The sequence below is a fragment of the Bos taurus genome, chromosome 19, assembly GCF_002263795.3.
Source record: "Bos taurus isolate L1 Dominette 01449 registration number 42190680 breed Hereford chromosome 19, ARS-UCD2.0, whole genome shotgun sequence".
In the NCBI taxonomy this organism is placed as follows: domain Eukaryota; kingdom Metazoa; phylum Chordata; class Mammalia; order Artiodactyla; family Bovidae; genus Bos; species Bos taurus.
Genome location: NC_037346.1, coordinates 47,670,309 through 47,685,564, shown reverse-complemented (window position 1 = coordinate 47,685,564; position 15,256 = coordinate 47,670,309). Strand labels below are relative to the sequence as shown.

The following is a 15,256-nucleotide window of genomic DNA, read 5'->3' as shown; positions in this document are numbered from 1 at the left end:
TATTACCATAATGTACTACCTGGTGACTACAGTTTACGGTCCTACATTATATAGTTGAAAATGACTTAAGAGAGTAGACTTTAAAAGTTATCACACCAAAAATTCTGTAACTATGTGAGGTGATGGCTATTAACTAACTACACATATCAAATCATTATGCTGTACATCTTTAACTAAGACAGTATTCTATGTCAGTTAATCTCGATAGAACTGGGGAAAAAGCATGGTGAGATAGGAAATACAAGATGCAGGTGTAACACAAGCTGGGGCCATCTAAGAAACTAAGGAGAGCTGGAAAGGCCTCCTTAGAGGTGAAACTTAAGCTGAAATCTAAAGGATGATGAGAAGCGCATTGGGGCAGGTGTGTCCCAGGCAGAGGAAGACAGCACGTGTGACGCCCCTCAGGCAAGACACAGCTTTACACCTCCAATGAAGCTAGAATGCGAGTGAGTGGGGAGAGGCGGGAGATATGAGCAGATAGATAGAGCAGAGGCTTTCATCTGGGGTGGCTCTGCTCCCCAGGGGACATTTGGTGACGTCTGGAGACAGTTTTGGTCAACATGACTGTGGGTGGCAGGATACCACTGGACAGTGGGCAGAGGCCCGGGATACTCAGCACAGTACACTAAACAGGACAGCCCGCAGACCAAGAGTTATCTGGCCCAAAATGTCAACGGTGTTGAGGCTGAGAAACCCTGGGCTAGATAAAAAATGTAAAGGCCCTCTGGGCTTCCCCGGTGGTGCTAGTGGTAAAGAACCTGCCTGCCAATGCAGGAGACAGAGGAGACTTGGGTTCGATCCCTGGGTCAGGAAGATCTCCTGGAGAGGCCATGGCAACCCACTCTAGTCTTCTTGCCTGGAGAATCCCATGGACAGAGGAGTCTGGCCAGCTACAGACCATGGGGTTGCGCACCAATACAACTGAAGCAACTTAGCACCCATGCATGTAAAGGTCCTTTACGATAATAGTCATGTTTCAAGAACGGAGTTTGGATTCCATTCAAGGGCAAGGAGGAGCCACTGACAGATTTTAAGTAGCAAGAACAGAAATCTGTTTTAGAAGGATTACTCAGACTTCAGTACAGAGAACAGATTACAATTTATTCACTCATTTAACACATACTTCTGTGCTAGGCGTTGTGTTAGGAGCTGGTGACAGAGTGGTGAACAATAATTTAAATACTGACCCATCTAGTGGAAGAGACAAGATTAAAAAGCAAAAAAAAAAAACAAAAAAAAAAACCAAAAAAACCCCCTGAGAAATGAATAAATAAGGTTGTTTCCATATTCAGTATCCTGAGTGTGGATGCATCTGGGTCTCACTATAAAATTTTGATGTTAATTTTTAGAGGAAAAAAAAACCCTAGACACATTTTATAAAACATCATCTATAGGTTATTTGCTGTTTAGTTTGGATCACATTTCTCCTAAAATGTAAATCTCTTCAAAATAGTCAATTGGAACCCAAACCAAATCTCATACCGTTTTTCTTTTTCTGAATCTCATACTTCGCTGATGTTATTTTTTGTTTTCCTCTCTCCCTGTGAGTGTGTGTGTGTGTGTATGTGCGGTTAAGTCTCTTATTATGCTCAACAGGCATTTCTGAACTGCTGACAGGATCGCTTCCTTGCTGATACCTGTAACACTAGCAGCAACTAGCTCAGGAATGAACCGTGATCACTTGACATCATCCTGATTTAGTACAGAACTCGTCTCTTGGCAAGGATGACATTTCAGGTTTTTTTTCTTACATAGATTTCCCTAGGGGGAAAAATCCTCTGCTTTTTGTGTCTCTGTGACACTTATTAAAATTAGCTAGTTTCTCTAATTAGCTTATTTAAGAGGTATTAGCTTTTTAGTCTTAAGGATTAAGCCAGTGGCAACTTACCTAATGTGACAAAAGCGTCTAGTCACTTTTGAAAAAGGAAACTTTTTGAAGAAGAATTTGAGGTCAGTGAAATTTCTGGAAGGTGCTCCTTCATTATAAGTTTCTTGCTTTGAAGCCACTTTCAATTATCGACAGATTTTTCCATAAGAACACGAAACAAAAATCCTTCCTGTTGCACTGGAGAGCGCTACAGTGGTTAAAAGCCTGGACTCTGGAGCCTGCCTGCCTCAGTTTAAATCGTGGTTTCAAGTCATGTTCTAGTTATCTTGGTGAGTTACATAACCTCAGTATGAGGTAAGTTTCTGTATCTGTTAAATGGGAAGAAGACGACTCACTTTATTGGGGTGAACACTGACTCTGTATCCAAGCTCTGCTATTTACTAATAGGAAGACACTGTAAAAATTAACTATCACTGAAGCACAGTGTCCTCATCTGTAAAATGGGGATGACAGTGACCACCTCAGAGGTTCAAGGTAAGAATGAAGAAGTGAAATAACAAATATAATGTAAAAAGTACTAAGCTCAATGTGCATTATGCCCACAGTAAATAGAAGTCAGTCTCTCTGTCTGGAGAATTCTACATGTCTGACCACACAGATAACAGAATGAAACCCTGGAAAAGTGATGGTTGTTCTTAAGTCACACACCTAGGAAAGGCTCTGAACAAGATCTCCACACACCTCAGCTATACTTCAGAAGAAATACATAATATTAACTGGAAATACATTAAGAGGTCTAGACCTAGCAAAACCTGTTACTTCAAGTGGAAAGTGTTTCTTCAATAAATAAAGTTGCTCTAAAGTTGTGACAAGAACTCAATGTTCTCAATTAGGAAGAAGCATAAGAAGCCTCAAGAATACTATGAAATAGCGACGATAATGAATGATACACAAGAACTGACACTAAGAACTATCAAATCAAGCAGTTTTTCAAGGGTACTTTTAATTTTCATTTAATAGCTTGCATTATCAAGATACTAACTGATTCGAAAAGATCTCATCATTTGTTACAGATGAGAAGCAAGGTCGCTGGCTTCTGCTCTATGCTTCTATAGCATAAACCTGTGTTTGAACTGGAAATGTGGCACAATTACTCGGATAACATTCAATTTTAATCTAAGGAGCCATTTCTTATAGAAGGTTTGCTGCTGCTGCTGCTGCTAAGTCGCATCAATCGTGTCCAACTCTGTGTGACCCCATAAAAATATCCCATTTCTAGGTACAAAAGAGATTGATTTATCTTGTGCTTAAGGAAGGCACAACCATGGAATTTAAAACACGATCAGTTTTCAAGTAAATATAGTTACTAATTTCCTACTAAAAATAAATAACATTTTCCAAATATTGAACATATGGAATCTTGGGATTTCTTTCTTTCTCTCTCTTCTAACTTTTTGACTGCAGCACAAGGCATGTGGGATCTTATTTCCCCAATCAGATACTGAACCTGTGTTCCCGGCAGTAGAAGCGCAGAGTCTTAATGGGTGGATAGCCAGGGAAGTCCTGGGACTTTTCTCCTGATGAGAGACTAAGAAGTGACAACATGTGAAGACTTTCTTTCTAGCACTCATCACCATCCGATATACCATGTATTTGTTTGTTCATTGGCCTTCCCTCACCACAAAAACGTAGGCTACCTGATAACAGGGACTGTGTTTGTCTGGTTCACTGCTTTAGCGTCAATCTTGTATTACAGGTATTCCAAACATCTATTCCAAATGAATAAATAAATGACTGTGATGATGAAAGCTCTTCAGCATTTGTGTATTTCTAGATGACATTTATTCTGATTTTTTCTAAAGAAGAGGCTGGAGTCAGCTTACACGGGATATTTAGAAAAAAGAAAAAACAAAGATGTCTTTTAAAGTTGCACTGAGTTAGCAGTGAAATGAGGGAAGTCTCAAACTGTTTTCAGAAGCCCATTTGTAAATGGGTGTGTACCTAAGTGGGGACAACTGAAAATGTAGTTGGGGGAAACATGCCATTTCTGGCTCATACCTGGACAGGATTTCTATGAAGAAATTAGAAGCTTATGACAGTGAAGATGCCTTCCTGTTCCTCATTACTAATTAACCATGACAAGAGACTTCTTCAAACACTGGAGACGGCATTCCTCCAAAATAAGGAGAATAAGAAACAGAAATGTGGAGACTTCCCTGGCAGTCCAGCGGTTAAGGCTCTGTGCTTCCGCTGCAGGGGTGGGGGAGGGGAACACGTTCAATCCCTGCTTAGGGAACTAAGATCCCACCATGCCGCCAAATAAATAAATAATTGTCACAAAATAAAAGATTATCACAGAGTGATTTGGGGAAAAAAAAGAAACATAAATGCAAACTCTGTTGATGAGAAATATCTAATTTCTGATTATAATATATAAGGATGGAATATGAATGTAGGATTAAATAGCTTAACAGAAGAAGGTGAAGCAAGTGCTAGCTGAGGATATAAGGCTGACTCATCTGTCAAACCTCATAAAACCACAGGAATTATAAGCACCAGATACTGTGGAAGAAGAGGGGTGAGGAGGGAAGTTGAAAACACAGACATTATTTGACGTTTATGGAAGGAGCAGTTGGATCCCCAGATATCCCTCCCATCTTGCCCAGCTGGGTGACTACCTTCCCCAAAACCCACAGGAAAGAGGATTATATTCACTCAAGAAACTAAGAGAATCCAGGCTTAGGGATACCAGACACAGGGTAGGTAAGGAGCAGGTGCAGGACTGAAACAAGGGGCTTATGTAAAAGTCTGCAATCTAAGTGATGAAACTTCACTTTCTCTCTATTTCTCTCTCTCTCTCTCTCTACTAGCTTCAGAATGCTGGCAGCCAGGATATACACCCTCCAGGAGATTGGTGGATTCCCTGCTAGATAAGATGAACAGTGCAGGAAAAAAACTTATGGACACTGACTTTGGGGTTTTGCAGTAAAAGTTGACAGGTCATCTTAATTCTCTATAGTGAAGCTCTCCGCATACACAGGCTTCCATCAGGTTTTCACTATCTAACTATTAAGGAAGAGAAAAGAGAACATACTGCATCCATAACACAAAAACAGTATGCTCTAAAAAAGAGGGGAACAACTGGGGGAAGAAAGGACCTATTGGAAATTAAAACTGTGATAGCCAATTTTTTGTGTGTGTGTGAAAAGTATTGCAAGGTGATGTTGAGGAAATCTCTTTAAAGTGGATCATAAAACAAAATAGGAAAACGAAAGTATAGGAAACAGGGAAGTAAAGAGTATTAACATAGGAAATTAATTTTTGACTACAAGGAGTTGTAGAAGAAGATAACAGAGGAAGTGGTGGTGAGGAAATTATCAATAAATAATACAAAAGCATTTTCCTGAATCAAAGAATAAACCCAGGGTTCACTAGGCACCAATAGAATATGAAAAGAAAAAAGACCTAGTAAGACTGGTGACAGAGAAGATTCTAAAAGCTTCTGGAAGGAAAAAAAAGTATATATAAAGGATCAGGAATAAGAATAGTACCATACTGGGATGGAACTAGAGGATGAGATGGTTAGACAGCATCACCAACTCAATGGACATGAGTTTGAGTAAACTCCGGGAAATAGTAAAGGGCAGGGACGCCTGGTGTGCTGCAGTCCACGGGGTCACAAAGAGTCAGATATGACTTAGCAACTAGAACAAGAAAACCGTATTACTTATATAGTAATACTGGAAGTTCAAGATGGATATCTTCCAAAAGGGAGTAGATATATGTATATGCATACATATATGTATGTATGGCTGACCCAAGCTATGTGCAGTAGAAGCTAACACAACACTCTAAAGCAATTATGCTCCAATAAAAATTAACTTAAAAATTTTTTTTAAAAGGGTGGATGCCTTCAAAATTCTGAGGGAGAATAATTTTTAAACTCCAGTTTTATGATATCAAACAAATGGTAATGTATGAGAATGGAATGAAGACACTTTTATGAACATTAAATCTCAGAAAATTTACCTCCTTGGCATTTTTTCTTGGGAAGCTACTAGATGATGTGCTCCATCAAAGAAAGGAATATAATCAAGAAAGATCATGACATGTGATCAAACACAGCAACAGAATTTCCAGGATAACAACTAGGTGGTAAGCCTTGAGAGCATCCGAGGTCCAGGTTCGTTTGATGGAGAACTCTGGGGCTTCCAGAGTGTGTGTGTGTGGGGGGGAATATAACTGATGTGGAAAACTGTCCTGAGAGCCATTTTACAAAGCATTAAGAGTTATGGACGGAGAAGGCAATGGCACCCCACTCCAGTACTCTTTCCTGGAAAATCCCATGGATGGAAGAGCCTGGTAGGCTGCAGTCCATGGGGTCGCTAAGAGTCGGATACGACTGAGCAACTTCACTTTCACTTTTCACTTTCACGCATTGGAGAAGAAAATGGGAACCCACTCCAGTGTTCTTGCCTGGAGAATCCCAGGGATGGTGGAGCCTGATGGGCTGCTGTCTATGGGGTCGCACAGAGTCAGACACGACTAAAGCGACTTAGCAGCAGCAAGAGTTATGGAACGACAATCATCGTTTTGAAGAAAAAGAAGCAAATTTTAAAATGAGGCATTTCATAACCCAGGAAAAACAAAACTGCTCAAGAAGAAAATGTTATTCTTGGTTCTACAGTGAACCGTATTGCCACAGTATTAATACTGTGGAATATAATATAACACGGATTCAGACAAAAATCATGATATAACTGTAGTGACATGGTGGACAGAGCAAGGAAGGTAAAAGAGCTAAAATTGTCATCATCCATAATAAGAAGCAATACATAATGCACAGAACTGATCAAAACAGTTATAGCAGACCATAAATATTATTTACAAAGATGGAGGTATGGATCAGAGAAATATCTCTAAACATTGAAAGTGTTTGCCTTTGGGGCGAGGGTGGCTTGGGGAGGAGAAAAGAATTCCTGGTTTTTATTATAAGTCTTTGAACATTATTTGATTTCCTGAACTATGTGTATATATCGCTTTGATAATAATAAAGAAAATTACAATGCAACATATAAAAAATTCATGGATAGTGCAGTACAGCAGGAAGTTAGGAGCTAGGAATGAAAATTTAAAAACTATATTGATTACTTATACTGTGATCTTGGGTAAATCATATAACTTTGAGTCTCCACTTTCTTATCTATTCCTTATGGGACTTTGGTTATTTCTAAGGGTCCTTGCAACAATGTTTCTGATTCCAAAATAACAAAGTATTTTTCTAGGAACAGCAAAGAAAGAGAAAATTTCCTCTATATGTTAATGGTATACCTGTATATACTTTTGTTCGCTTTGCTGGGGTCTCCCTCCCATTGTTCTGTTGACGTTAAAATGGCGCTAGCATGCCCGCACCCTGGGGATCCTCTCGTACCTGTGAGGCTAGTCTCCGCATGGCCTCCTCCTGCCGCCTGCGCATTTCTGGAGTTCCTGGGCAGCTTCCACTGGTGATGGAAGAGTGGGCTGACGGTGGCTGTGTGAGTGGCAGCTCTCTGTTGGCATCCACATCTGGTTTAAAAAGATGAGATATTTGCATCAGATCATCATAAAACTCTGGACTGGTTGAAGACTGGCTAAATTCAATGTGTTGTACAATCCCGCAATTCTACTCTTAGGTATGTACCCAAGAGAATTAAAAATGTATGTCCATGAAAAAACTTGTACACAAGTGCTCAAAGAAGCAAGATTCAAAGTGGAAACAACCCAAATGTCCATCAACTGATGAACTGATAAAATGTGGTACAGCCCCACAAGGGAACATTACTTGACAATAAAAAGAAATAAAATACCAGTACATGGACAACCCTTGGAAGTGTTACACTCACTCAAAGAAGCCAGTTGCAGAAGGTCATATAGTGTATGATTCTATTTATGTGAAATGCCCAGAAAAGGAAAATCCACAGGAGACAAAAAAGCAGATTCGTGCTTACCTAGGGGTGGAGACAGGGAAATGAAGACGGACTGCTAACGGGCATGGGATTTCTTTTAGGGGGGAATGAAAACATTCTAAGATTATAGTGACTGCTTTACAACTCAGTGAATACACTAAAATGCACTGAACTGAACAATTTAAATGGGTGAATTACAGGGTTAGGTGAATTGTAGCTTAATAAAGCTGTTTTTTAAAAAATTCCATTTGCTCCTGTTATTTAGGTAATATCTTAACTACTGGGCTTCCCTGGTGGCTCAGAGGATAAAGCGTCTGCCTGCAATGCAGGAGACCCGGGTTCGATCCCTGGGTTGGGAAGATCCCCTGGAGGAGGGCATGGCAACCCACTCCAGTATTCTTGCCTGGAGAATCCCATGGACAGAGGAGCCTGGCGGGCTATAGTCCACGGGGTCGCAAAGAATCGGACACGACTGAGCGACTTCACACACACACGCTAACTACTACTAGAAATCAGGGACTACATTTGTGAATACAGATAATATTTTAACAAGGGGTACAAAATAAGTAGGCTGTTACTGGATGGTCAACAGCTATTGAAGAGGAGGAGGAACAGGGAAAATGGTTTTCATGTAACTCCCTACCAGGAGGACTGAATTGAGACCTCTTCCACCCAACTGGCCATTGCCTGGAGTTCTGAATACAGTGTAGGAGGGGAGGTGTGGGAGACAGCACTGAAAGAAGACTGAAGAAAGAGTAAGTTCAGCGACTGTCACTGTATCATGCCTGTTGTTTACTCCCTTGCTCCACCCCGTTTCCCTTTATCTGGTACTTGACTTTGTGGGTAATTATGGTCTTCTGTCTTCTAGCTGTTCCCTTCGGGAGACGTCCTCCTTTCTGTTTGGGTGTCTTTACTTTCTGCTTGGTATTCAGAGAAGAGTAGAAAACAAGTGAATCGGGAGGAGCTGCCGTGTACACAGCAAATTGGCAAAACGGATTTCTGGGATGAGCAGGGTTGAGAGAGGAGGAGCTACTCACTGCACAGCTATCTGGGGGCACGGCAGCTGTTGGCAAATATCAAATCCGAACAATAACTACACTGAGCCTTCTAGGGATAGGAGAATAGAGTCCTGTGTTAGACTGAACTTCCCTAACGACTGTACTGAGTATCTTTGTAGTTCATGTGATAATATCCTGATTACGCAACAGGTCCATTTTCACAAAATGTTTTTGTTCTTAGAAGAGTGTGTGTATTGAGGGGCGGGTGATGGTGGTGGTTGAGACTGATGGGGGAGTAAGGTTTAGGAAGGGGTGTAGGTGGCAAACAGGATGACAGGCTAGTGCCTGCCGTGACAGCTCTTCTGTGCCTTCCCAGGGAAATGACAAGGAGGGGGCGGCTGGGGGCTGGGTGTCTGTGGGGGAAGGACAGAGCCAGGCAACGCAGTGCTGCAGGCTAGACTGCTCACATCTGCCAGGGCAGTGCTGCTCAGCGCGGAGGAGGCGGAGACAGAAAGAAGAATGACACAGGATGCAGAGATGAAGGCCAGGAGCTCCAATAACGTTTCACCTATTTTCATCATTACTACAACTACATCGCTGACTCAGGCCTGGGAAGGCCAGAAGGATTCCGAATACACCTATCAAAGCTTAATGTAAATTAAACTGTAAAAACTGAATTCAATTCTCTCTCTATAGACATCACCCTTATTCACTAATGAAAAAGATTCTGCTGCTGCCAGTGACATTTCCAGTGCTGACTCCTATAGTAAAAGGTCGACGCTGAAAAACAGCTTGTTCTTTATTCTTTTTTTTTCCTCAAAGAAACACCTTTAAATTGGTTAATATATATTCAATTCATATCTGTTTACAGAAATAACAGAAATATAAAATAGAAACATACAGATCACTGATTTTTTAAAAGTAGTATTTTTGAGCCCCAATACTTGAAAAGTTTTAACCAAAACCTCATGAGGATAATAATACAAGAAAGACAAAACATGTGCCCTCAAAACTAGAAAATTTAATGAGACAGTTCTAAAACAAACTGATGTTACATTTTATCATTAATCATTTGCATAGCAGAAAATGAAAATTTTATAAAAGTGTGTAGTTTTGGGGTAATTCCAAGAGTTGACTTTGTTGTTCAGAGTTAATATTTAAATACCAGTCAATGACGTCAACCACTTATTTCTAACCCATCTTAAAGAGCAGTGGTCTGGTTTGCAGCAAATACAACAAGGCAGTGCTGGTTCTGTGTAATTCTGATAAATACATGGCCACATACTCTATCCCTTTAACACCTTTTCAAGTTGTGAAAGTTAACCTATCAGGCCAAATCTCCAATCTAACATGTGGACATTTATCACATAAATGGGAGTGTCCTGGTATTTTTAGAGTTTCTCTGGAGGTAATGGCAATCCACTCTAGTGTTCTTGCCTGGAGAATCCCAGGGACAGGGGAGCCTCATGGGCTGCTGTCTATGGGGGCACACAGAGTCAGATATGACTTAGCAGTAGCAGATGGAGGTAAAAGGCAATGGAAGTTAGAGAATAACTTGATGAACTACCTTTAGAAAACCTTTATTTTGGGGAGCACATGGTGGTTTTCTACTAGCTTCTGCTCTCTCAGGCTTGGGGGGGCACTCCCAGGTACTTCTGCTTTCAGAGAAGGCAGTTCTTCTTGCCCTTGAATCATGATTCTACCATTCTGTTATCTGCCACAGTGAGTCAGAGAGACTATCACCTCTCTGGTTTTCTTCCTGACACAGTCAAATAGTTAACCTCTTGGATAACTCAGATAAGTAGTAGTCTGGTGTGATATGTACACACATTAAGGAAAATACTGAAATAGGACTCCCCTGGTGGTACAGCAGCTAAGAAGCAGCCTGCCAACACAGGGGACACGGGACCAATCCCTTGTCCGGGAAGATTCCACATGCCAGGGAGCAACTAAGCCCATGCACCACAACTACGGATGCCCGCACACCTAGAGCCCGTGTGCCGCAGCAAGAGAAGCATCTGCAGCGAGAAGCTCTTGAACTGCAACAAAGAGCAGCCCCCGCCTGCCACGACTAGAGAAAGCCTGAGCAAAGCAATGAAGATCCAGCTCAAAAAATAAATTAAAAAAATGAAGTCTATTGAAAATTAACAACTTGTGTACTAACATAGTAAAAAAATTATACCAAAAAAAGAAAAAGGAAAAAAATAAGAAAACACTGGAATAGGTATGGTGAGTTACATTTAACCATGAAGACATCTTCTTAGAATCACAAAACTGTAGCACAGGAATGAATCTTAAAGATCACCAAATCCTACTGATGCATTTTACGGGTGACAAAACCGAGGTCTAAAGAATTATGGTAAGATTCTCAAGGTTACAAAGTATTGTCAATTTGAGCACTGGGACTCAACCTGTGGACTCTTGACTCCTCTGACATTCTGTCCATCTACCTCAGAAAAGCTTCATCCAGAAACTAAGCATGATATTGCTCTTACGACATGAATTCTTCTGTACTAATTCTTACTACACCCGGGCAAACGGGGACTCTTGATTCAACTGGTTTTCCTTCTAGACACTAGTTCTTCTACATATCAGATTATCTGTAAGTTTACCGGCAGCGATGTGCTTACCTAAAGACATGAAATTGTTAATGCCAACAGAAGCCAGGATATTGGGGGGGTGTTCAATGAGTTTCTCTTGAGTTCCCACAGCACTGTGCTAGAGACTCTGTAGCTACTATGACCTCAAACCAATCATTTCTAGTGGTTGCTGTCTGGAAATCTACGATGAGCTAGATTACTCATTTGGACTAGTAGAGCAATAGTTTCTTTTTGTTCTCTTATAACTAGCAGGAGCCAGGTAGACACACTCAAACAGGTAACCTCTTGGATGACTCAGATAAGTAGTGGTCTGGTGTGATATGTAAGCACTCTAAGGAAAATACTGGAATAGGTATGAACAGTTACTTTTGAACATGAAGACATCTTAGAATCACATAGGAGTGTGATTTTAGCATAGGAGTCAATCTTAAAGATCATCTAAATTTGTGGTTCTCTACATATACTAAGTATAAGAATATCCATACATTTCCTTTTAGCTCCTTAACTTGAGTTCCAGGCATAAACAGAGGGGAGCACAGCAAAATGGATGAGACTGGCCTCTGAAACCAGACTGATTAGGCACAAATTCTAGTTTCATTCTTTACTAGCTGTGAAACCTGGGAGGCTTACTTAACCTCTCTGAGCCTTAAACCACTAATCTGTGAAAGGAAGAAAACAGGAACTACCTCACTTGAGTTGCTGAGAGGACTGGATGAACTAATATTTGTTAAACTCTTAGAGAGCACCTGGCACTAAGGACCATATTAAGTATTTTAAAAACAAACAAGATCCTGACTGTGATCGTTAAACTGCGCCCTGCTGGTGATGAAAGAAGCATGAATATATATGAGATCTCAGCATCTCTTCACAAGGAAGCAGGAGAAATTCTTCAAGGACACAACGAAATTCACGCCCAAGCAGTGCAACAGACACCAGTCGCAAGAAATGGAGGCTGCAAACAAGACTGTGCCAGCAAGGCTGGGCACAGGCTGAGCAAAAGCTGACAGCAATGGATGCAAAGAGCTCTACCAGGCAATAGCTGTAGTCATTACCCGAAGGACAGACCAGCTAGCCAAGCAGGAGGGAAAACTCATACATTTATTCTGAGAGAAAGGGTTTTTCTGTCACACTTAGGTGATTGTCGGCTATATGGGCTAAATGTCAGCAGAATATTACATTCTTTCTCCCAGCTCCGAGTTGAAGATCCTCACATGCAAATCGGTTTTGCAGATCAGAAAATGAAAGGATCTGAGACTTAATATAAACATGAAAAGAAATTTAAGAGCCATGTAGCAGAGAGTTCTTTAAAAAAAAAAAAAAAGGGTACCTACGTTTGGGGGAGGCGTGTGGGCTGTCAGAGGCGATTTGTCTCATCCGTGTTCCGTGGCAGCTGAGGGCCACCAGTCTGGAAATGATGGCAGTTTTGCCGAACCCAATGTTTCCCACGATCACGACTCCCTGGTTCACGCTGGCGTTTGAACTTTGAAGCTGAGCATCTATTTCATGGAAAACCCAATCCCGACCAACGAACACCGACTCCGTAGTGATGCTGGGCACTTCAAAGAGCAGGGGCTTCAGGGAGATATCGGGAGGTCTGTAAGGTGCAAAGCGGACTGGAAGGAACAATAAGAGAACAGGGGACTTAGGCCAAAGTGTCAACACTGAGAGAAGTAAAGACCAAAAAAGCAGCATGGTTTAGAAGAGCACTGAGAGTTCACTGTGAGGGTATTCTGGGTTATTCAGAAAATAAGAAAACTCTGAATTTTGGTTCTGTACAGAGAGGCAACGATACATGAGCTAGAGCTACTTGCGACTGCAGCTGCAAGAACCCAAACATGGTTAAAACAGCAGTAACTTATGTTATAGTCAGAAAGTCAGTGTGATACTCAAAATGATTTAACAATAGGGCTGGCCCACGTGCTGGCAATTAGGAACAGTAGTGAAAACGCAGGGTCCCTCAAGCCTCCTTCTTGGCCTGGGGATAACCTTTAAAATGTTGGACTGCGGCGATCTGTAGGGCTGGAGTCTCAGGAGAGGCTGGGGTGTGGCAGGGAATCCAGATGGCTGACAGCATCAACTCTTTACCAACCTGCAAGGTCATATTTCAGTATTTAACCACCAATATGACCACACCACTACACATCGGTCCCATGGGAAGCAATGTGACGAGACCTTGTCTGTTTCTTTAAAAACACTAATAAAAAACAGTGATTCCTTTAAGTTCATGATGATATTTTAAAAAAATATATAGCAAGTATATTAGGGGAAGTAAAAGCTCTGATGGCGTAAACGGTTTTCAGTATGTTAAGTGGTCAAGAAAGCAGAAACTCAACTTTCACTAATGTCTCTGCACCTGTACTGCTTATATTCATGCCAATTAAAAAGGATTTCTGGCTTCTACACACATGTACTGGGGACAAATCCTTACTGCTTTCCTCAAGACTCTTCTCTGTGCTTGTGTAGTTGTGAGATGTGCTAGGTGCCAAGCATGAGCTCTATGCACAATGGTTCTCTAAAAACCTGTAATGTGACTTGGTTTCAACAGTCAACCTCCAAATAATACTGATGGTAAAAAGAAGTCCTGCCTGACCTCTCATATCTGAGTTAAATGTCTTCTTAACTGTTTTAAGAGTAGTTCTAGATGTACCATTAACCTCAGATATGCAGATATGGCAGAAAGTGATGAGGAATTAAGGAGCCTCTTGATGAAGGTGAAAGAGGAGAGTGAAAAAGCTGGCTTAAAACTCAATATTCAAAAAACAAAGATCAAGGCATCCGGTCCCATCACTTCATGGCATATAGACGGGGAAACAGTGACAGACTTTATTTTCTTGGGCTCCAAAATCACTGCAGATGGTGACTGCAGCCACGAAACTAAAAAGATGCTTACTCCTTGGAAGGAAAGCAGTGACAAATCTAGAGAACGTATTAAAAAGCAGAGCCATTACTTTGCCTACAAAGGCCCATCTAGTCAAAGCTATGGTTTTTCCAGTGGTCATGTATGGATGTGAGAGCTGGACAATAAAAAAAGGTTGAGTGCTGAAGAATTGACGCTTTTGAACTGTGGTGTTGGAAAAGACTCTTGAGAGTCCCCTGGATAGCAAGGAGATCAAACCAGTCCATCCTAAAGGAAATCAATTCTGAATATTCATTGGAAGGACTGAAGCTGAAGCTCCAATACTTTGGCCACCAGATGTGAAGAGCTGACTCACTGGAAAAGACTCTGATGCTGGGAAAGACTGAAGGCGGGAGGAGAAGCGGATGACAGAGGATGAGATAGTAGGATGGTATCACTGACTCAATGGACACGAGTTTAGGCAAACTCCGGGAGATGGTTAAGGACAGGGAAGTCTGGCATGCTACAATCTATGGTATCACAAAGAGTTGGACATGACTGAGTAACTGACCAAGATGTATCATTTATTTTTTATATTATTATTTATTTTTTTGAATTTTATTTCTGTATCGTTAACCTTAGCACAGTAACCTGACACACAGTAGGTGCTCAATAAATGCTTACTGAAAGATTTAATTAAAAACAAAGCATTACATTCTAACCCCATATTATATTTTGGAGAATAAACGTCAGAGGTGGGAAGGGGATGAGACAGGAGAAAGGAAATCATAAAAGTGGAAATTAGGTCTACTTATCCTGCTTATATTATTCTAGAACATACTTAAACCATTCCAATATCTTAATACAGAATCTGGAGATGGCAGCTTACTTGAGAAAAACACACACATGTAAACACTCTCACTTAAAACTATTGCAAAGCCATTTGAATGGTAACTGAGCATTTTAAAAAAGGATAATTCCAAAAGTAGTACAAAAGTTAAAAATATAAAGTCAAACTCTAATAATAGAAGCAAATAGTTTCCTATGTC

General features: G+C 40.9%; 1 protein-coding gene across 7 annotated transcripts in view; it reads right to left on the bottom strand.

Moving 5' to 3' along the window:
- TANC2 (tetratricopeptide repeat, ankyrin repeat and coiled-coil containing 2) overlaps nt 1–15,256 on the bottom strand; it is a 363,973-nt gene that overhangs the window by 79,091 nt on the left and 269,626 nt on the right. For all 7 annotated transcript variants that reach the window (XM_010816367.4, XM_005220895.5, XM_005220897.5 and 4 more), the window contains 2 exons: nt 12,703–12,984; nt 7,260–7,393 (listed from right to left, as the gene is read on the bottom strand). In XM_010816367.4, coding sequence (XP_010814669.2) covers nt 7,260–7,393; nt 12,703–12,984 — 416 coding nt within the window. The remainder of the gene's footprint in view (nt 1–7,259; nt 7,394–12,702; nt 12,985–15,256) is intronic.